Source organism: Sturnus vulgaris, chromosome 3, assembly GCF_052056855.1.
Source record: "Sturnus vulgaris isolate bStuVul1 chromosome 3, bStuVul1.hap1, whole genome shotgun sequence".
NCBI lineage: Eukaryota > Metazoa > Chordata > Aves > Passeriformes > Sturnidae > Sturnus > Sturnus vulgaris.
Genome location: NC_142245.1, coordinates 58,125,784 through 58,146,997, shown reverse-complemented (window position 1 = coordinate 58,146,997; position 21,214 = coordinate 58,125,784). Strand labels below are relative to the sequence as shown.

The 21,214-nt window shown below is 39.3% G+C and overlaps 1 protein-coding gene across 1 annotated transcript in view; it reads left to right on the top strand.

Annotated features, from left to right (window-relative positions):
* MTHFD1L (methylenetetrahydrofolate dehydrogenase (NADP+ dependent) 1 like) overlaps nucleotides 1-21,214 on the top strand; it is a gene marked incomplete at its 5' end in the record, with an annotated part of 142,920 nt that overhangs the window by 61,141 nt on the left and 60,565 nt on the right. Inside the window, 4 exons of the mRNA XM_088162770.1 lie at nucleotides 16,196-16,335; nucleotides 17,963-18,004; nucleotides 19,060-19,160; nucleotides 19,596-19,773. Coding sequence (XP_088018896.1) covers nucleotides 16,196-16,335; nucleotides 17,963-18,004; nucleotides 19,060-19,160; nucleotides 19,596-19,773 — 461 coding nt within the window. The remainder of the gene's footprint in view (nucleotides 1-16,195; nucleotides 16,336-17,962; nucleotides 18,005-19,059; nucleotides 19,161-19,595; nucleotides 19,774-21,214) is intronic.

Here is a 21,214-nt window from a genome sequence, read left to right as displayed (position 1 = left end):
TGTTTTTGCATGACATCCCAGCAGAAACCTATTGCCCTTTTTGTTGGCCTCATTTTCTGCTGACTTAACACAGAAGCAGTTCAGCCCAGAGTCACAAAAACACCAGAACTGGTGCAGGAGAGGGTGAGCTGGGACAGCCAGCAGTGAGAAACTGATCTGTTGTGTAGATCCAATTGCTTGTGTGACCATGTGCCATGGCCAAGGCCAAAAAAAAAAAGAAACTCTCTCAAAGTGTTCTTTTAAAATTTATTTTTAAACCTTACTTTCTCTCTCTACCCTGCATTGCCGGTTTCTCTGCTTGCTTTTCAGCTGGAATGGCATCATGCTGTGCCTTTTGAGTAGTGTCAGGTAACAGTGATGTAGACAGTCTGCTTTAAAAAAAATATAAATGAAGCTTAACCATTGAGTCCTGTTCTGAACTCTTGATAACTGAAGGCATTCCCTGCTTCAGTTTCAGGTATCCAGGTGAATCACAGGTCTTCGTTAGGTTTTAGATAGCTTAAGCCTTTTCACTCATCTTTTCGTTTCTCTCTTTCCTGAGCCTTGTTGCTATGTACCAGTAACTCAGCCTTTTTGCTCTGATTTTGAGTTCTTGGTATGAGTTTTGCTACTGGACTTTAAGTGCAATGCTGCAGCTGCCACTGGCTGGTTTGCACTTGTTTGTCCTCTCGGCCTTTTAGTGCTTCCCTGCAGATCCCCCTGGCCCTGCTGTGAGCAAGAGTGGCCCACGGAGGATGGCTGCAGGCAGCTCCTGCACAGGGAGCACCCACGCTGTGGCACAGTGAATGCACCCATCATCACAGCTGCCATGGCCCTAAAACTGTAGGGCTTGTGGCTCTCTGAACTCGGGGCTTTCCTGAGCTGTCAGGAATTATTACACTACACAACTCAACAGATTACCCTATCCTTCTCTTCAATCCCTTCGTGTTTCAGCTGAAGAGAGGGGTTATTGTAAATCAATAAGAAGACAAGTGAAGCATGAGTAGATCCTTGGAGTCCTAAAGCAGAGTTCTTCTCAAGTTTGTTTTTCAGGTTTAGACTTTATGTTTGTTGGTTGCTTTCTTTGCTACTCTCGATAAGCATGTCACACTCAATGCTGAGAGCATGCTGTGCTGGGCAACTTTGTCCTGGTGTGTTTTATCAGGTGACAAGAGGGGAATTATTGCTAGCTGTTGCTGACTGAAGAAAAGTTCACTTTCTGTTTCTTTCTTTAGTTGGTACGCTTGATGTAATTGGGAGGAATTTGTAGACACTGTAAATTTTTATAAGCTAAGTAATTGACTCTTTTTATTGTGTTGGTACTCTGTTGGTTAGAGTTAACTAATGATGCTAGCTGTTCTAAGTATCTCTTCAGTACATACAAAGTTTTATTTCAAAGGATATCCACTTTACATACTCTCACCACAGACATTGTTTAATAAGTTTATAAAGCGCCTTATAAAAATTGTATGTGTTTAACACACTAATGAATAATCTTCAGTAGATTTTTTTAATGTCATAAGACACTTCAATCCATTTTTTAGTGTACTCTTTTTCCAAAAAGGGAAATAAAGCCCAAATACTTTGGCTAAACTTCTTTTGGCACCAGCAGTAATGTGATATTATCACATTTAAATGTCAAGTTCAAGGATTTATTTTTAATTTTTTTTTTGCTTGATACCATTAGAAGGGGATTCCATGCAGTGACCCTCCAGAAAACTTTACTTTTTAAGAATCTGCCCAGCATCTTTCTAGCTTGCATTATTTAATCTCTGACTTCTTCACTCTTACTTTCACAAAAAAACCCAAACTTTAGTATGATTGCATTCCACTCTCTATTTTGCTTTCTGAACAATGTGGCTGTTCTTGTTAAAGTGTTATAGCAAGGGTAAGGTTTCACAGTACGGGGTGGTTGAGAGCATTATCAGTGTAGGTGTTACTTGCCTACTCTGATCTATGTGAACTACAAACTAGAAAAAGGATGTTCAGAACTTTACAGTATTTTCTCTGACCCCATTCGTAGTGCAGCTGCTCAAGCAGCTGTGCTGGGCACAACTGTGACAGTGGGGCCGGGGGAGGGAAGGTGATACTGTGTTAGTTGGTATTGCTGTGAGGCTCTTAAAGTCATGGTCTAATAATACAAGTCTCAGTGGTACCACAAACTGCAAAATAAGGTACCATTACTGCTAGAAGATCTGTGAATCTGTGCCGTTCACTTGTGAGTAGTGGTGCCTTTCACATCCAGGCTGCCCTTTTTATTACTTTCCTCACAACTGCTGAGGAAAAAGTAAATTCCATTTCTTTCACTTGTTGTAAAGTGGGAACAAAAAAAATTGTCTCCTTCTTCATGCTTTTAAAATCTTAGCAAATTTTCTTACCAACAAGCTGGAAAGTCTTCAGAGATGAGATGTAGTATAATGTGTTTTTCTTCACTGGCATGAAGTCAGAGTTCCTGAAAGCTGAGTTTTCTTACTGCCTTTTCTCAAATAATCTGGGTGCAAATCATGCTTGCTTATAGCTGCTGCAACTGGAAGTCAGGTGATAGTGATTTAAATTACTATCTATTTCTATTGCAGAAAGTGCTTAAAACAGTCTTGAAATAATTTATTAATTTTATGTGAAATGAGAATCAAATCTTTTCTTATATTTTTGTGTGTTCAGAGTCCTTGAAAAAGTTCTGACTCCACCTTGTTACTGCGGATTTCTATAATTTTTTTCTTCTGCTCTTTTGCATACATTGCAATATAAAGCTTTTCAGAAGAAAGATTGAGTAGACGAGAGCTTTCCCAAATATTTTTGTGTGTAAGGAAGCATTCTAGCATTGACTTCAGTATTATATGTTACTGTATTTCAGAGCTGAATTAATTTGAAATCACATAAATTATGCAAAGCTGAACTCAAAACTGAAAGTTGATATTGATCATGAGCTATTGAATTATGTCTAACCAATATTACACTTGGCATAAAAAAGTGATGTTTTGCCCAGTCAGGAGAGGTGGTGCTGTTTTGAAGACAAAACCTCCTAAATTATGGACTGTCTTGTAGTGAGATTTTACGTTCTTCCCTTTAAAAAATAATACGTCTAAAAAAAATGTTGGAAATTCACTTAGTCTTTCCTTCCTACAAAGCATATTTGTAAATATTTGTTCCCAAAACTGTTTATATCCAGAATTGCAAGGGGCAATTTACAGGAATAAAATAGCATGATTATAAATCATCAGCCATTTAGCTGAGTTCTCTGCTTTATCTGACAAGCATATCAAGTGATCTGCTTCATAAACGGACTCAGCTCCAGTTTGAAACCAGCTAGGATCTTTAACTCTTGCCATGGCAAATTTGGACTCATTTGTTCTTTTTTTTTTTTTTTTTTTTTAATATTGTGTTACAGCTTAATCCTCTCTTTCTCAAGTGATAATTTTTATACATTACTGTGATTGACTTAATACTGCTAGGCTCTCACACTCCTCCCTGATGTTTGCAAGTATGAAGTTCCCAAATCGTAGGTCAGATTTTTGTCGTTTTTCTCCAATGGCAGTAACTCTTTACTAATAGCTTTTATTCTGTTTCACTTCTTCCTTCTTCTCTTCTTTTGATGCTTTTCAGGCACAAGGTACCAAAAGAAAATGAACGTATTTAAGATGTTGATACAAGCCTTGTAGTTTGTATTTTTCTTCTTCTTCCAGGATTTTGAAAACTCTTGATTCACACTTTATTAAGAGCAGTGAATTCAGCTCTTACTTCGGGTTTTAAATTCCATTTTTAATATATTACAGTAACCTCACATCATTAGCTTCTGTGTTTTAATTTGTGGGGCTGAACACCCTTGTAATTTGTTTGCATTTCCTTTGCAGCTTCTGCCACTTGTTCCCTAGCGTAGCAGCTTGCTCTGTCTTTTCCTCTCTTTTACAGCTTATGTAATTAATAGTGACATTATCTTCTACTCAAGAAGTTAACCCTGCAGGATAGCAAAGCTGTTTATTTGACTGACTTTCCTCCTAGTGACCTGAAGTTACCACTATTCTCAGATCAGATGTCATGTGAGAGACCAGGCATTTTAATTTGTACATTTAGAGAATTTCGAATTAATGGGTGATTTCAGTATGAAGAAAGCAATTTTAATGATAGGAAATAATTAAGAGATAGCATGGCCGTGTCACAGTTATTTTCAGTGGGGTTTTTATTGTTTATCATTGGTGGATGGATGCTGTTCTGTGCCTCATTGGAAAAGGAATTAAATGGTTTTCTCACAGACTGTGAGCTGTGCAGGGGCACCTGTATGTTGGTTTGTGTGCTGAATGAAGTGTCACACCATGACTGAGCTGGCTGGGTCACAAACAAATGGAGGACTGGACACGTGTAACTTAGTTGAGAAATCCATGTTTTCTTCCTTTCATATGGGTTTTCAGAGTAGAGCAGAGATGCAGTGAGATAGTGTTTGGGATGGGATTGTATGCCTGGGGAATGTGCTGCGATGATGATGGGGTGGAAGGAATGGCAGTGTGAGTTTTCCTTCTGGCTGGCTCCTGAGGAGCTGGTGCTGTGAGGAAACCTGTCCTGTCTCCTGTTTCTGGCCTAGTGAAAGACAAGGAGACAAAGCTGCTGAGTCCATCGCTTCCCACCAGCAGCACACGATGGAGATCTCCCGGTCTGTCGTGTGGCTGTGCCACTGCCGTGCCTGACAGGAGCCATACATCTTATTCCCAATGTCATCCTTGACTGGCTTTCTGGCCTTAAGCAAGTAATTTCAGCCTCTGTGCCTGCTCATATAATCCCATTCTTCCCGATGTGTTCTTCCAGTTTATGAACTTTCTTGGGGGCAAAAACTGTCTCGCCATAGCAAATGGGGAGATGACAAGCACTGCTATAACAGCAACTTTAAGGTAACAGGGCTTTTGTAGAGCCCTGGCAGCTGCCAGTACTTAAACATGCATCAGGAATTTACTTACAGGCTGACATGGTATTTTAATGTCCTGTATGCTGACCTCTTCTGCAACATGTTAGAGATTAACTCAACTCTTTCCTCTGGCAGTGATATTCATAAACTAAATGGAGTGTACAACTGTTAAGGGCTATCCATTATTCTTAGTCTCAGGATAGTTACCCTGAGGTAAAAATAGATAGGAAGGATCTGTCATTCATTCAGAAAGCAGAGGCACTGCCCAGTTTCTGATAAATAAAATGCCATTCTACTGAGTAGAAAATGATGACATTGCAACTTCTGTTTATTTTCCCTTCCCTCCCCAAGTGAGCGATCTTACCTAGTTTTAAAACTCCCAGCACATAAGAAGCAGTTCCTTTTGTTCTCTTGTTGCCTACTGATTGTATTGTTTTTATTTATAAGAAGAAAAGAACCAGGGGTTAAAAAACAGTAAAGCATCATGTATGCTGGGAAGTTCTCTTAATTCATCACTTGGCAAAGGAAATAAAAGCAGTCTCCCCAGCTAACAGCATTACTTTTGCTTAGGGTTATTTGGCAGAAAATCCATCATCCTCTCTCCATTTGTGAGTATTTCATATTGGCTTACACCCTTTAGCAAGGGTCAGCAGGGCAGAGTATGCATAAAGAGTTCAAGTCCCATTTCAAAGGCTGAATTTTAATTTTAGTGGATGGTTTATTTTTAATATCAGTTGAAAATGTTAGCTCTTTATTAGATTTTTGTTTGGTTTACTGACCTTTTGATCCTGAAACCTGATTTTTTTTATGGACAACTTGAATAAGAATTAGGTTTCTTCAGATATTTACATCATGTTCGAGAAACCAGTGCTTGCTTTTTATTTTCTGACTCATTCTGAATCTGCAGACAAAAGTGCTTTGTTTTCTGAAAGCTTTTATAATTAAAATTGTTAATAATTACACATACTGAGGGAGACCATGTTTGTTTGTTTACTTTGTATGTTTACTTTTGAAATGGCTGACTTAATTCATCAAGGCTCCAGAGAAGTCAATACAAACATGGAATATGAAAAGGACGTAAATACATGTATTTCCATTTTTGATTACGGTAATTATAGTAGGCAAAATTTTAATATCATCTAGTACAAATTTACATTTTGCAGAGTTGATTTTATGTTTTCCACTAGTATTCCATAAGCTCAGGCACACGGAGAGCTGTGTTAGCAGGTGTTTCAAAAACTATTGTTTAAAGCTACATTTTCGTATTCAGGATCAGAACTCTGATATGTTTTCTTCTCATCCTGTGCTGCCCTCTTTATGAGCCCAATAAAAATAATGTGGTTTTGGGAAAAGGTTAAGATTATGTCTTTAGATGTTCCTGGAAGAAAAGTGCAGATGCTAAGGGTATATTATACAAATATTTTTATTTATAGATGTTTTGTTTTGCCTCAGAAATGAAGTACTCTGTGATAATGCAATATAAAAGAAAAATAGTTTGATTTCTCTGAAAAAAATGTTAACTTTAAATTGTTGCTTTGTTGGGGTTTTTTAGTTTTCAGGCAACATACTAACTATATATGTATTAATGTATGCTGGGTATTTTAGCAGAAAATAATTACAGAAAAATAGTTATTTCTCTTTGAAACAGAAAGTAGGTTTGTTTACATATCTGACCTTATCACCTAATCAGATTAGCTTTAAAGAAAAGTTCAAGAATTCATGTCTAGGGATGTAAATTTATTTCTAAACCATTTTTAAACATGTTAATGAGATTGCAAATAATGCTAGGTTATGTATGGCCAGTATGATTTGTTAGTGGGAAGAGTGGTGTTTTGGCAAATAGCCAAAGTGCTTTTGAAGGTTGGATGTTGACAATATTTGAAAGTGTTCAAAGACTGCTCTCTGATTCTATAAAATAATACATTAAAAGAAAGGATTAATATCTTAAATGGTATCTCAGGGTCAGTTTAATGCTCTGATCTTGTAATTTAATTTTTGTGGTTTTATAAAACTGCTGTTTAATTAATTTTATTTTATTTAGAAAACAGATTAAATTCTTCTACAAGAAGAGAAAATGTAAGTTACACCCTTTTCTAAATTTTGGGTGGCCTATCTGTCTTTTATATGATGGGCCTATTTTTTGGTCCCTTTATCGTTGGCTTTCTATGCTGACAGCTTTATTGAAGCTGACAATCTCAAGCTCTTCAACTTTGCTACCTGCAGGAATAAGGCACATGCTGCTAATGTATTTTCAGCTTGGCACTGGCTGCAAGCCCTGAGTGAGAATGAAGCTTCAGGGACAAGCAGATGCTTTACATGCATGAGGACACGGTATCTTTGTGCTGCCTCCATCTATGGCATCTCAAACAGAGCTCCCAAGAGACTGAGTAACAGCTTCATAAATCAAGGGTTGCAGCTTCAGCCTTTCCAGAAGCCAATTAGGAATTCAGTGTACGTTTTGGGGCTCTTCGCTGCACAAGGAGCAAGAAAGCACAAAAATGTGGGGGAGGGCTAAAGGATGATGGAGTAGCTAAGATGACAAGATGATGGGCGATTATGAAGAGGAATTGAAAAAAAAATTAATAATTTATAACCTGTAGTAAGGAGGGACGACTAATAATGTAGAAATATTTCAGAAATGGTAATGGATAGTTTGCAATGGCAGTTCTGTTGCCCTGATTATGTGAATTGTGGTTAAGTGGATAAATTTACAATATGCATTAAAGAATTGGTTTAGCCATGAGCAGTTGCAAGGATTTGTCACGTAAACCAGCTGAATTATGGTTTGGTTTGACTTTGGTTTTGACTGCATTTTTAGTAGGGAATTCCATGTAGGAAGATGGGATTTGTTGATGTGTGACCTTAGTACCTTCTCTCTCCTCAGTTTGTAACTCTTTCTGTAAGATAAATTCACATGACATCATATCATTTAACAGACACAATTATTTTCCAGAGCAATTTTAACCAGTTCTTTTTCCTTAAAAATTATAGGAAAAACAGCAAATACATATTAATAAGTTTGTCACAGATCATCAATCTTACACTTTGAGTAGAGGTGATTATAACCAAACTAGCACCTACCTGCAAAAGATATTGGAGAGCTTCCATGAAAAGCTTCCATGATTTCCAAAGTTGCTTGTGCTGCATTTCTCTGTGTATGTGGCTGTTGCTTGAAGTCTGTGCAGCACAGTGCCTGCTCCTTTTACCCTCCTCTGCTCTTCTGTGGCTTATGCTGCACGTTCTCACCACTAGGCATTATTTCCTGTCTCCTAAAATACCACTAACAGTAGCCTGGTGTTCTCTGTCTCTGTGGAATGTCTTTCTGTTTATCGATATCTTAAATTTTGTATGTATTTAATACACATATTGCACTCTGTGTAGAATAACTTCCACTCTCACAGAGCTCGTCAGCAAAGCTCTTGGGGTGGTCTTGTAGAGTAATTTACAGCCTTTGCATTGGACGTTTCACTAGGCCATTTTTACATCAAGACAAACAGGGGAATGCAGGGGAATAATACTCTTCTTCCTGGGGATACATAACAGGAGATGCCTTTTTCCATGAATTTCTAAAAAATGTAGTTGTGCTGTCAAGAATAGTGTTGTTGGTGTCCTCTTCCAGGTCAATCATGAAAGGCTGCCATTCTGTCTCCTAGCAAAGACTTAAGTGGATTGAAATAAAACCAGAACCTGCTTGTCCTTCTAGGAGAGGGATGCACTACATGGGTACACAGAGAAGACACTGCCTAAGTCATGGGCAGAACCATTACCGTAATAAGCAGGCGCTGCCTGGATTTTAGCAGGGCAGAACAGAGATTGCGTCTCCAAGGACGTGTGCCGGTGCAGTCAGGGGAGCTCTGCCCCAGCTGCCCAGGGCGCAGAGCTGCCCGCGCTGTCAGCGGGGTGGGCTAGCACGGCGCTGATGGATGGCTCTGTGCCTGGCTGTCTCGGGTGACTGCGCCAGTGACAGGAGCATTGATCATCCTGATTCAGCCGCCCTTTGTTGTGTGGCTTTCGCCGCAGCCTCGGCTGCCACCATGCTTGTGCCGTCCGTGCACAGATGCTTTTGTTCTGTGATGAGAACTTGGAGAAGCGCGGGCGCTGGCAGAGTGATTTCCTGGGCTGCTCCCCTCTCCCAGCCATGTCCCTCTGAACCCCTCTGGCATTCGAGGGCACCCACAGCCCAGCATGTGGTGGGAGGTGCTGCTCCAATGGATTTTGTCTCTGAGCTTTGATAGATAGGCTCTGATGGCAGCTTGTCTGGTTGCAAAAAATCTGTGTTCCTCACTCATTACGTGTATCATCACTCATTGCTCGACTGTATTTCTGCTGCCCTTCAGAAAGTATGTCTTCTTCCAGGGCATATGCTGAAATGGTGGTTTGTCTCAAGAATAGGGTTCTTTGCATCCCTACCTTCCTTTTTCACAAAACAACACAATATTGGTGCTAAAGCACGTGTTGCTTCATGGCCATTTGATTAAATGCTTAGAACTTTTCCAGGGAAGAAATTTTCAGGCTCTCTGCCTGCCCCTTGAAGTTAGTGTTTTCCAGATGCTTGTAACATGAATTCTCAAAGCATGTTCAAAGTCCATTTTCAGTAGCTTTTTTAAGGGGAGCGTAGAAGGACCCAAAACCTGAGAGCTCAACATAAAGCATTTTCACTGTGGTGAAAGGTGTATTGGTGGTAGGAGCTTCAGCCAACTGGAACTTTTAAAAATTGAAGTAAATGAAAGTCTGGTAGTGAGATAATGCATTGAGTAACCTGGTTTAAGTGTGATGAAATTTATTTTAAGCCCTTAGGGAAATACTCTGGGTACCATAAGTTATACTTACATATACTCCTTGTAGAATTGTAGAAGAATGGCCTGAAATGAAGAGCGATCAGTGCTGCTGTTAATTATTCCTTCCACGCAACTCCAAATAAAGAAGTGGTGAGGTTTTAATTTTGTAATTACCAGAAGACTAATAATTCTTTTGCCAAAGGCCATGGTGATCTTTAAAGTATGTAATGTAATTGCCTTATTCCTGTGCCATTAATTGTGCTCCAAACGTGGTCATCTGTCTTATGAGCAAATGTTACTCTGTTACCTCAAAGAAAACGTGCTACGAATGGTGAAAGGACGCAACCTAAAATTCACAGTTCTTTTGTTTGAATTTTTCTGGTTGGAACAGAAGAAGGTTACAAAAGGGGGGACTGTGTATATTTGGTTAGTGTATTCAGCTATGCATTGCAATTCATGTCAGGGCCCTTAGCCCTGTCTTACTTAGCTTAAGAGTTACAGATCTTTACATGAGTATAGGACACGGAAATTAAGAGTGACTGTAAAACCCAGCAGACTTAGCAGAGGGATTCAAAGAAACTTGTAGCCCATGAAGATACATTCAGCTCACTTAATTTCAATTAGAATGAATCTGTTTGTGACTTGTAAGACATCTTCTGTTTTTAATCTCTAGTAATAAATCTAAATAATGAGCTCATTACTATAGTGAGCTGCAAGAAAATGTCAAATTTTACATCGAGGTATCGGAATATGGTTTGACAAGGTGGCTAGTGAAGAATTAAGTTTTCCATTGCTGAAATGTATCTTCCTTCCTTCCCTTGCTTCTGCTGCTTGTTTGAAAACATTCAAATACTTGTCTGTTCTAGCTTCAACTAATTCAAATAAAGCCCAGTGGAAAAAACTGACAATTTGTGTTTTTGCTGTGATTTGGTATGTTTTTGCTTTCTGTTTAGCAAATTGCAACAGTTTACCTTCCAATTAAATGAATGCCAAAAAAGTCTGGGCAGCAGGGACAGAGCAAAAGAGAAAGGTAGAAGACTTAAGAATTAATAAGAATTACCCTTTCAACAAGTCAGGGTGCTCATGTGGTTCAGCCGCGGTGTAAAACCATGCCCTAAATTGGTGGTTTGGAGGCAGGAATCACTGCAGTTGCACTTCTGTATATTTTCAAGACGGGGAGGCAAGCAGAGCTATGGAGATGTGCAGAGCATGCTTTCTGTCACACACTGCTACTCCTGCCAGCTCCTGGAGTTTTCAGTTTGATTCCCACCCTGAATTTAAAATCCAACATCTGCAGCATACATACATAAACAGGCCTTTAACACCCACAAAAAAGAATTGTAGCCTTAATTGTCACAGAATTGAGACGTAAGGGTTTTCTTCACCTGTCTGACTTGGAGTAAATAAATGAACTTTCTGTAATTTTTTTTTTTGTCTAGGAATGATCTGTATGAGCCATTTTACCTGTTCTTTTGTTTAATGTATGGGATGCTCTTGGAAAGTTAACAGCAATTGATATTAAAAGTAACTGTGAGAGGTTATGAGGTAACCTTTAGTTTCTCTTTTAAATCTGCTCTGCATTTCAATGGTAAAATTACTTTCTTATGGAAAAATAAATGTTTCTGAGGAAAAGATTGAAATAGCTTGTTATGTAATCCCAAGGGAATCAGCACTTAATTTAAGTGTATTCCTGGGAGCCAAGTTTCCTATGCAGCCCTTGCTGCCAGCAGGCAGTGACTTAGCCAGGCCTGAGACTCAGCCAAAGGAGATAATAAGTGTCCATTGAAGGAAGGCAGGATGAATTGCCATATCTGCCGGTTCAGTGAAAAGCATGGATTGGGTGTCAACGATCCAAAACCTCCAGTGTCCTGACCTGGCAGAGCAAGTAATGCCCTGGCATCTTTTTTTAGTGAAAGATGGAAAGTACAGATTACATCCAATTAGCTTATGGTCTGTTAAACTTAGGGGCAAATATTTTTCCTGTTACCTTTTCTTTGACACTTCACAACAACAACATAAAATTTTGACAACTAATGCAAAGTATTTTCTTCATGGAATGGAAAACGTTCAGGCTTAACATATTCATGTGTAGTTTTCTGCTGGACTTTGTGTTCAGCAATGGTAGCAGTGAGTTCCTGTGTTCCATGACATCTGAGAATGCGTGGAAAGAAAAATGAACAGGAAAAGCTCCCTGTGTTGGGGGGGGCGAGGAGGGGGAGAAAAAAGTATTTGTTACATTCCAAAATCAGTCATAATAATGGAAGTTCACATCAAATAATTGGTAGAGTCAGAACGGACAAACATCTATCTTATTCATCCCTAGCTGTGCTAACAAAAATATGATATCCTGTTAGAGAAATCACCGATCATCCTGGTTTATTTTGGCGATTGCGCACCTTGGTATTTTTCCCTTTAAAAAGAACATTTCAGTACTTTATAGCCAGCATATCTCTAGTTCCAGGTTCATAGTTCATGTGCTTCTGTGACTTTGAGCTCTTCCTTTCCTGAGTTTACCAGCAGACAGCTGCACCAGAACAGATATGTTTACATGTGGGGAGTAAATGGCAACTTGCAGCTCAGAGTTTCCATTTCCTTTTACATTGTTCAGGAATCCAGGCTCACAATTCATCCTCAAGCTTTGCCTCATGCGTGTGCATCTGACTTGGCCCTTTATAGTACAAATGCTTTATTTTGACATTGATTTGTTGATACAAAGGGCTGACTGGGGAAAAGATACTTTCACTAGAAATTACCCTCAGTACGCATCAAGTTCAATTGTGGGTGAAATAGCTTTTTGAAAAATATTCTAAACATCACTTTCTGTAAGGCTTTTAAGCATTATATCAATATAAGACTAACGTGGAAGCACTTTATGCAGCTTTAGCAAGATAGATGTATTTTTAGATGGAGAAAAGTTACATTTTGTATTACGAATGATGGTGAAATCTGATTAGCTGCTTAACAAGTGACACTATTTAAGCTATCGTCACATGTAGGTGATTCCAGATGCTCTTGGTAAGGCAGTTATTACATGAAGGGGGTTATGATAATTATAAGCAAGAGACAAAATCATGAGAGTGATTTGTTCATTTGCCTGAACTCTGAAGTAGAATTAAAGACTCTAGTGAAGAGTTTGTTCTGACTTTACACCACCCGACAGACTTATCTCTGCTGCCTAGTTTCACCCCTGTGGCTTCTCCATCCCCTTTGTCCCCTTACCTAATTTTGATATTTTGAGTTCTTGCTCTGAAAGAAAACTGTGGTTTATTGATTTTGGTAGCAGGAGGGGGTGAAGTAGATGTCACATAAATGATCTCTGGAAAGGCCTGTAGCAATTGTGTGTTGACACAAGACATTATTTAACCATTTTGATGTGGTTTATTTCTGATATACATGTAAATTAATTGCTAGCTTTGACCTATAGCCCACTCTTAACAGTAATGCAATGGTAGTGCACTGCTGATACATGAAATTTTAATTTTTAATCCTCATTCCTTTATGATGCTTAGGCTCTAAAACTGAAACATAAAATGAAACAACATGTTTGTACTTTAGGTTTTGCACTTTATATGACCACACAGTGAGATCCAGAAGGCAAATCAAGGCCTGGGACTATAATAATACTGATCTAGGTCAGTATATGTTTGTCACGGAGTTGTGTTCTCAGCCTGGAAATGCAAATACCTATGTGTTTTCTGTGAGCTTGCTGAAGGCAAATAATTTACCTCTTTACTTTCATTAAAACTGCTTTAGAACTGTGTTTGTGGCCTGGAAATCAAAGCAAGCAGTTAACATCATGCTGGTACCTATTACAAACCCCCTATCTGCTTTCAGGGCAGCAGCCCGGGTAGCTGTGATTCATGGAGCTGGGAAATGGTCACTTGGCAGGGCATGGCATAAACAGGCATCTGGGGGGGAGCTGAAGCTGGGCAAAAATATACAGGCAGGTGGTAGTGCCCAAAATTTATGTGAGTTCACCTGTAATTCTCTTCTATTGACAAACCACTCATGAGAAATTATTATCAAAATAAATGGACCTGTGTATCACTTTAATTTTCTGTTGTTACATGTAAAGTGATTAGCTCCTCATGTACTACTTTCAATTCCTGTTGTTTCATTTAAAGTGATTAGCTGGTTTATCTCACGATCATTGAATGCAGAGTAGTTTGAAACTTCCCATTCGTAGTCTGTGTTTTTCATTGACGCTTTCATTTGAAAGCAGGAAACAATCTGAAAGTAATTGTATTAAGTGTTTCAGCACAAAGATTTTAAAATATAATAGCTTGGCATGTTATTCTGTCTTCTTACTATTCCTTGGAGGAAATAAAATGGAGTTGCTACTTTCATCCAGGCAGCTTTTCTACTACATCCTGTTTCCTTCCGCACACTGGAGAAAGCACTGACGTTTGTCTCCCTTTCCTCCACTTCCAATGAAAAAACCCCGGTCTCCATGTTGTAGCACTCACTCCGGTGAACTCTGATCCAGTATTTGGGTTGTTCAGGCAAATGGGAATTTTGACCTCCGTATCAAAGGGACAGTTGCACAGAATAGAGGGATATGCACAGCCCTGGCTGCCTGGGCTGCCCGATGGGTGGCTTGCTGTGCGAGCAGTTGCTGTGGAAGGCTGACATCTCTCCTTTTCTCCCACTGAAAAGCAGACTTGCAATCCCCCCTTTCTCAGAGGGAAACTGACCCTTGAAAAGGCTTGGCATGAAATGGATTAACTCCCTGGAAACTTTGTTTGGAAATGTTAGGAGACTGCTATGTATATGTGCTGGCAATCTCTGAGAGAGACAAATTATTTTCCCACCCTCTCAAGCACTTGGTAGTTTATCTGTTGTTTATATTAAAGATTGATTGTGGCTATATATTCCTAATTCAGGGTTCCCATTAATCACCCTATGCCACGTAAGAGACTGGAGAAGAAGAATGAGGGTTACTGGAAAGCAGAAATGTGATCCCTGGCTCTGCTTTTAATGTGACTTATCCTGGCATTAGCTTTGCTCCTATGAATTACTGAGTTTGTGTAAACATCTTTTCTTCCACCCCCCCCACCCCCCCCCATGTTTGGTGTGTCTGTTTTTCTCAGGGCTGTTTAGAAAAAGATGATATGCTTATTACAATGATTGAGGAGAGTGTTAATCATGACACTTGCCATGTTGCTATTTCAAGAGGTCCCTGCTCCCCCCAGCAGACCCACCCCCTTGTTTGCTACTACTTGCTTCCTCTCCCGGCCCCAGCAGCCATTTCCTCTCTCAGAGCAGATCCAGGCAATTGTTTCAGCCTGTGCAAAATGAAGAAGGGGTGGAAAAGGACCAGTGGGGTTAGGACAAATGCACAGAGGCTGGGACTTCCTAAAGCGCATCGGCTGCCAACAGCGAGATACTTTCTGCCACAGCAACAGAGCAGATCTGTGTGTCCTCCTCCTTGACCCTGCTGAAGGCTGCCAATCCTGAAATGTTCAATCAGCCGCTTGTGGTCCCTTCCCCTCCTAAGCATGAGAGACAAAACTGCTGGCAAGAGGGAAAGAGAAGGGAATTTACGAGTTTTTACAAGTTGATTTGGGCTATGAGAACACGTTCCCAGCCCTGCTTGGAGTCAGGTCCAGAAGCTGGTTTCCCACCCTGACTTGTCTGCCTTCACAGAAGTCCCTTCACATCTTTGAGAGGTGTGCCCAGCTCTTTAATGTGTTCTGGTGGCAAGTCATTGCATTGGTAAACTTTCAACCAACAGATTTAATCCTTTACATTTTTTATTTGCTTGTCTTTGCCTAATATAAAGAAATTACTTGGATTTTAAAAGAAGCAATCGAAATAATTTCTATTTGACAAATCAGAAGAAGTTAGCTCTGAAGGGACTGGTATCATTCAATACAATTTATCTTCTCTTTATTTGTAGCTCCACTAAACATACTTTGCCACGTGTATCCTAATTCTGCACAGATTTTTCTCTTCAGTCATGTTATATTCATGTCTGACTTCTTAGGTGCAAAATCTCATTATTAGATTCGTTATTTAACAGCATATTCAACACTGAGATATGACTGTAACTGCTGATTTGTGTTTATAACTAAACATCCTCTCCACAAAAGCAAGAGATCACTGGAAGTTCTGCAAACCATTAATTGTGTTGAAAGCACATCTTTAGTGTAATCAAAGGAGGAGGAATAACATAGGAAAGTCTTATATCTGAAGATTTGCAATCATTTTACACATAATTGCACAGAAACAGGGATTTTAGAGGACTAGGTATTTTTAAAATATTTTGGTTCAAACTAATTTAGATTGCTTGGTTTTCCCCCCCGATGTAACTACCTTTGATGGCATATTGTACATATAAGAATAAGAGAATTTATTTCTGAGTTGGGAATAGGTTTTTAATCAGATTCAGTAATGTAAATAGACCTCTATTTAAAAGTTCATTCAAAACTGAGTACTGGTGTGTATTTAAGTGCACTATATGCTGAAGTAGAAATATCCCCCAGTGTTTAACCAAAAGCATGTTTAATGTGTGGTTTTGTTTTGTTTTTTTAATGTTTAACAGTAACTGAAGCTGGCTTTGGTGCTGACATTGGGATGGAGAAATTCTTCAACATCAAATGCAGAGCGTCTGGCTTGGTTCCCAGTGTGGTTGTACTTGTTGCTACAGTGAGGGCTTTGAAGATGCATGGAGGTGGGCCAAATGTAAGTTTTTGCACCTTTCTTGGAAAAATCAAATTGTTGCTAATATTTGAAATAAGTAAAATAGCTTGATTTAAGAAATATTTGGGGTGGTCTATGGGGCAGTATTTAGATAACCCTTCTGAGATGCCTCATTATATAGATGTTATCACTGAAGTTAACGCTATCTCTAAAATTAAGCCACAAATTAAAGAAGACGGACGAAAGAGCTCTGAAGAAGCACTATATCTTGCAGAGCAAGGGAAGTTTGTTGCATTAAAAAAAAGATGTAAGATATATATATTTTAAGTGCACTGAAGTTGTCACAGGCTGGGAAATTTGATGGCTGAGGAGGAATGAGACGAGTTTGAGTTGCAGTGTGTGAGTGGAAGTAGAGCATTGTTGGTGAAGGTTTTGAGATTTCTTTCACTTCAGTAATGAGTACCCCTTATGTCCTTTTATTTTGCTCAGATTAATTCCCTTGGGCATTTGAAGTAACTGATGAGATTTTGTTTTCCTGGTGTACCAAGAGTCACCAATGTATCATTTTTTGCTGTCTAAGCCACAAAGAGATTTTACAGATTACTGATTGTAGAAATGTTCCCCAAAAGTGCAATCAGATCAGACTCTGCTAGCCAAGCAGACAGACACTTAACTCCTAGGAACACTTTCATCTGCCCAGCAGCATGCTGGAGAGTGATGCTGCCAGGGAAACTGTAGCGATGGGTGAAAATACCAGAGCTGTTTCCACAGCCACAACATTTTAGAATGCATGGTTTCCCTTACAGCTAATCTCCTCTAAGAGTTAAAGCTGAGCTACTCTTTTTCAGTCTTTCAGGTTGATACAATGATATAATTTTCTATCATTTTAGTACACATCTAATACATGCTTTCTTTGTTTTGAATTATATTTCTCCATCCCTATCAGGGCACGTATATTTTCACATGTGTTATCACTCAATCTAGCAAAAATAAGGCTTAAATATGTCTTAATAACTGTCTCTATTTCTGTCTCACTTGTGTCCTTAGAAGTTTAAAGATTTCATTTGTTTACAAATGTGATACATTCATCACTGAGGCATGTAGAGTACCAGATACATTTACTGGGAGGTTAACTATAAAAAGGACTAATGCTAGAGACAAATGTGAGTAAGTCTGGTGCCTGAGACTGAAGTTATGTAGTCCTTGGGGACTGAGTACAGTACCCTCGTGATGCAATCTGCACGTATACCTTTGTGCTTCCCAACAAATTACTTGCATGCAGTTCCTTGCCATGGGCAGTAATTAAAGGACATCAAAGATGATGTTCTTCTCTGCTGCTGTTACTTCTTCAGCTGTTGGAAGTTGCTGCCTATTGTCTTTTCACTGCTGGTGTGCTGTAACTATATGTAGAAAGAATGGAATCCAGCTGCCTAACCTAGTAGTCTTTTGCAACTAATTGCTGAGGCACTACCTGTGTCTCGCTACCCAAATACAGTTTGTGTGCTGGTGCAGCTTGGAGTAAAACACAAGCTGCAGTCAGGCTGTGATGCTGTGTGCACTGGTATGAGTTACCTGGCAGTACAGAAAGCAAACAAAACTGCACTTCAGACCTTTTAGGGTTATGACAAGTATCTGTCTGTGATGACTGTTTATTATTACCTTATCCCAGGTAACTGCTGGTGCCCCCTTGAAGAAAGAATACACAGAAGAGGTAAGAGGAATTGTTATAAAACTTACAAGAGGTTTTTGTTTAAAGGAACAAAATAATATGATGTACTAATAATATGGAGAATCAGAACTTCTCCTTTCTCTGGCTGGACAGTGTGCAGCCTCAGGTTTGACAATACTATGCTCTAATGCTGACATGCAGTGAACATATCTAACAGGTATTGCCAACAAATAAAACCACCTCATCTTCCCTCAGCCCCTTTGTTTTATCCCTCTTAAGTGTATGATGTGTGTGACTGGATTGTAAGAAGGAGCTGAAATAGCTGAAAAATAACCTTTTTTCAATATTTTTCTAGGACCACTAAGTTTTTAGACTGATCCACATACAGACATTTATAGAAGCACAAAAGCAGAGAGGTGTAGGAGTCAAGGATACTCCCTGAAATTAATGATAGCATAACTTGTTCATTAAACAACAAGTTTAATGTGTTTATGCTTCACATTTGGGGTGGGATGTCACTCTTCAAACAAAGAGTGAATTCTGCTGGTTTGTTTTCTTTGTCGCTTCACTCCAGACAAATTCTGGTCTTCTGCTTGTATGAGGCCAAGCATATGTGTTTTGCTACAACTAAGACAAAGCCTACAAAGTGTGAGGTAAAAGAGCAAATAAGGAAATCCAGTAATGTGCTTTAATCTGGGTTATGTATGTGTATATATGAATGCTGCATCTAACACATCTGTATGCCAAACCCCACCCCGTTACTGCAGTCTGTTTATAACCTTTGCAAACAACAGACTAACATCCCTTTCACAATCATGACAAGCAACCAGGCATCAGCTGTACCATCTTCCTGTGTCTCAGAGCAATGGGTTCGTGTAAAATTCTGGACACTGCTTACTTACTTAAATATGTCTGATGCTTATTAATTGGAATGAGAAATAATAAGTGCCAGAATACTTTCGTCTGGAAGAATTTCACTTGCCTGCAACTGTCATGATCAGCACTGTTTATGTTCACTTAAATTTATGGAAAATTCTTTGGCTGGAGAAGACTTTATGTATCTTACCATTTCCATTAATTTTTATTTAATTGCACAGAACCTCCAGCTGGTAGCTGATGGCTGCTGTAATCTACAGAAACAGATTCAAATTACTCAGCTCTTTGGAGTTCCTGTTGTGGTCGCTCTAAATGTCTTCAAGTAAGTCTGTTATTTCATTACTCCTGGGAGTAAATACACAGTTCAAATACCTCACTTTTCTTGGTTTTCAAATTATTCAATTATTTAAAAATTTCCATTTAGCATGAACAAATAAGCTATTAAAGAATTTCCTTTTTTCATCTTGAATATAAAGATATTTAAGTTCTTAGCTTGTTCTCAAGGTTTTAAAACAAGCAAAATAAAGTATATACTATTATGCAGCTGATAATTTTCCATGTTAATTAGATATAACAATTACAAAATTTTCTGGAAACATGTAAGTACATATGCTATATATAAATGCATTATGTATGTGGCACAATTTCTATATATACCTGCTTTACCATTGCTGATGGTAAAATAAGGCTAAGTTTATAAGGCTGTAAAAGAGAACTAATTAAACAGAATAATGTGATGGGACTCTTTGGTTGGCAGAACTGACTCTCCAGCTGAGATTGATCTGGTGTGTAAGATTGCAAAGGAGTCTGGAGCATTTGATGCTGTACCCTGCAATCACTGGTCAGCTGGTGGTAGAGGAGCAATAAAATTAGCTCAAGCTGTGGAAAAGGCAGTCAATCAGAAAAATAGTTTCAAATATCTCTACAGTTTGGAGGTAAGATTTCCTTTCTTTCTTTTTTTTTTAATGAACACATTCTGCATCAGAGTTGGATTTAAAACAAGAAGAACATTGAAACAAAGTTATCTAAAATACTTGGAAATGAACTTGCCTTGCTTTCAAATCATAAAAGCTGGAGAGAACAAGCAATCTGTGGCTTATCTAATCAGGGAGCAGGATACTCACTGGTAATGATTGTTACTTAGTGCATTGAACAATACATCTGATACTTGCATGTTTAACATAAAAGTATGAATACAGATGGAATACTCACCAGTTATTTTGGGAGACTTCTCCAAAGATCTCACAGTGGTAGTAATTGTCCTGTCGGTCGGATAAAAGGAGATGTAGTTGCTATCTCAGGCACAGTATTGCACCAAGTTGTGGCTTCCTGAAGCAGTCACTGTGTGTATGAGAAGGATGTGACAGGTCCATGCTTATCCCACACATCTGCCCAGCCCAGCAGGACAGCACAGAGAGAAAGCAGTGCCCTTACCTGCACCCAACTACACAGCACAGCTCTCAGGTGAACACAAAGAGCGCCGACGACCCAGTCCTGCTCCTGCTCTCCTGATGATCAGATTGGAGTCTGCCAGTACGATATGGTGCACACAATACATGGGTCACTGCTGCTGCTGCTGGCCCCAGGTCCTCAGTCTATTCAGGAGCAACCCCCAGGGCTTCTGTCCTGCTCCAGCTGATGGCACCAGAGTCCACAAGCCCCTGAGGTTCGCAGCTCACTAAGCTGCTGTGCACAGCCCTTTCCTCAAACTCTCTGTCCCCATATGTAAATGTACACATTTAGAACAGAGAGTACACCCACGCAAAAAGTAGTCAGAAACCAGATTTAATGAGAATAGAGTGGTCCTCAAGTATATAGCTCAGTTAGGCTACTGGCCAGACACCTTTACACACCAACTGACCCTTTCTTCCTCTATTCTCTCCTTTGCTTCCCATGCTTCCTTTTCAATCCACCTTGATTACTCCCTTTCCCCATCTTTGCTACTTCCACTAAACAATATTTACACATTCCCACAATCCTCTTTGAAGATCCCATCATAAGGTTCACACAATCCCAAAATCTGCTTTTTCAGACATCCCATAGAGTCCTGTGCTGCTGTATGCAATCACTTCCTTTAATTTGCAAAGTTTTCTGATCACAGAGTTTCCCCATTCACCCACCTTGGTGCATTTCACATCAAGGACAATGGTCTCATCTTCCCCTTGGACTGTCATAGAAAACAGAATTCAGTGTGCTCTAATTTTCACTGATTATGTTTTTTCCAGTGGTTACATTACAGAGGGTTCTTCCACCTATTATTGTTCCTCTGATCCTTTGCTGGGGCTTTGGGGCTAATTTGCTTACCCCTTAGATAACCTAACAAAGGATAGTGTGGTCCAAGTTTCAATTTTATATCTGCCGGAGTTAGTGACTCTC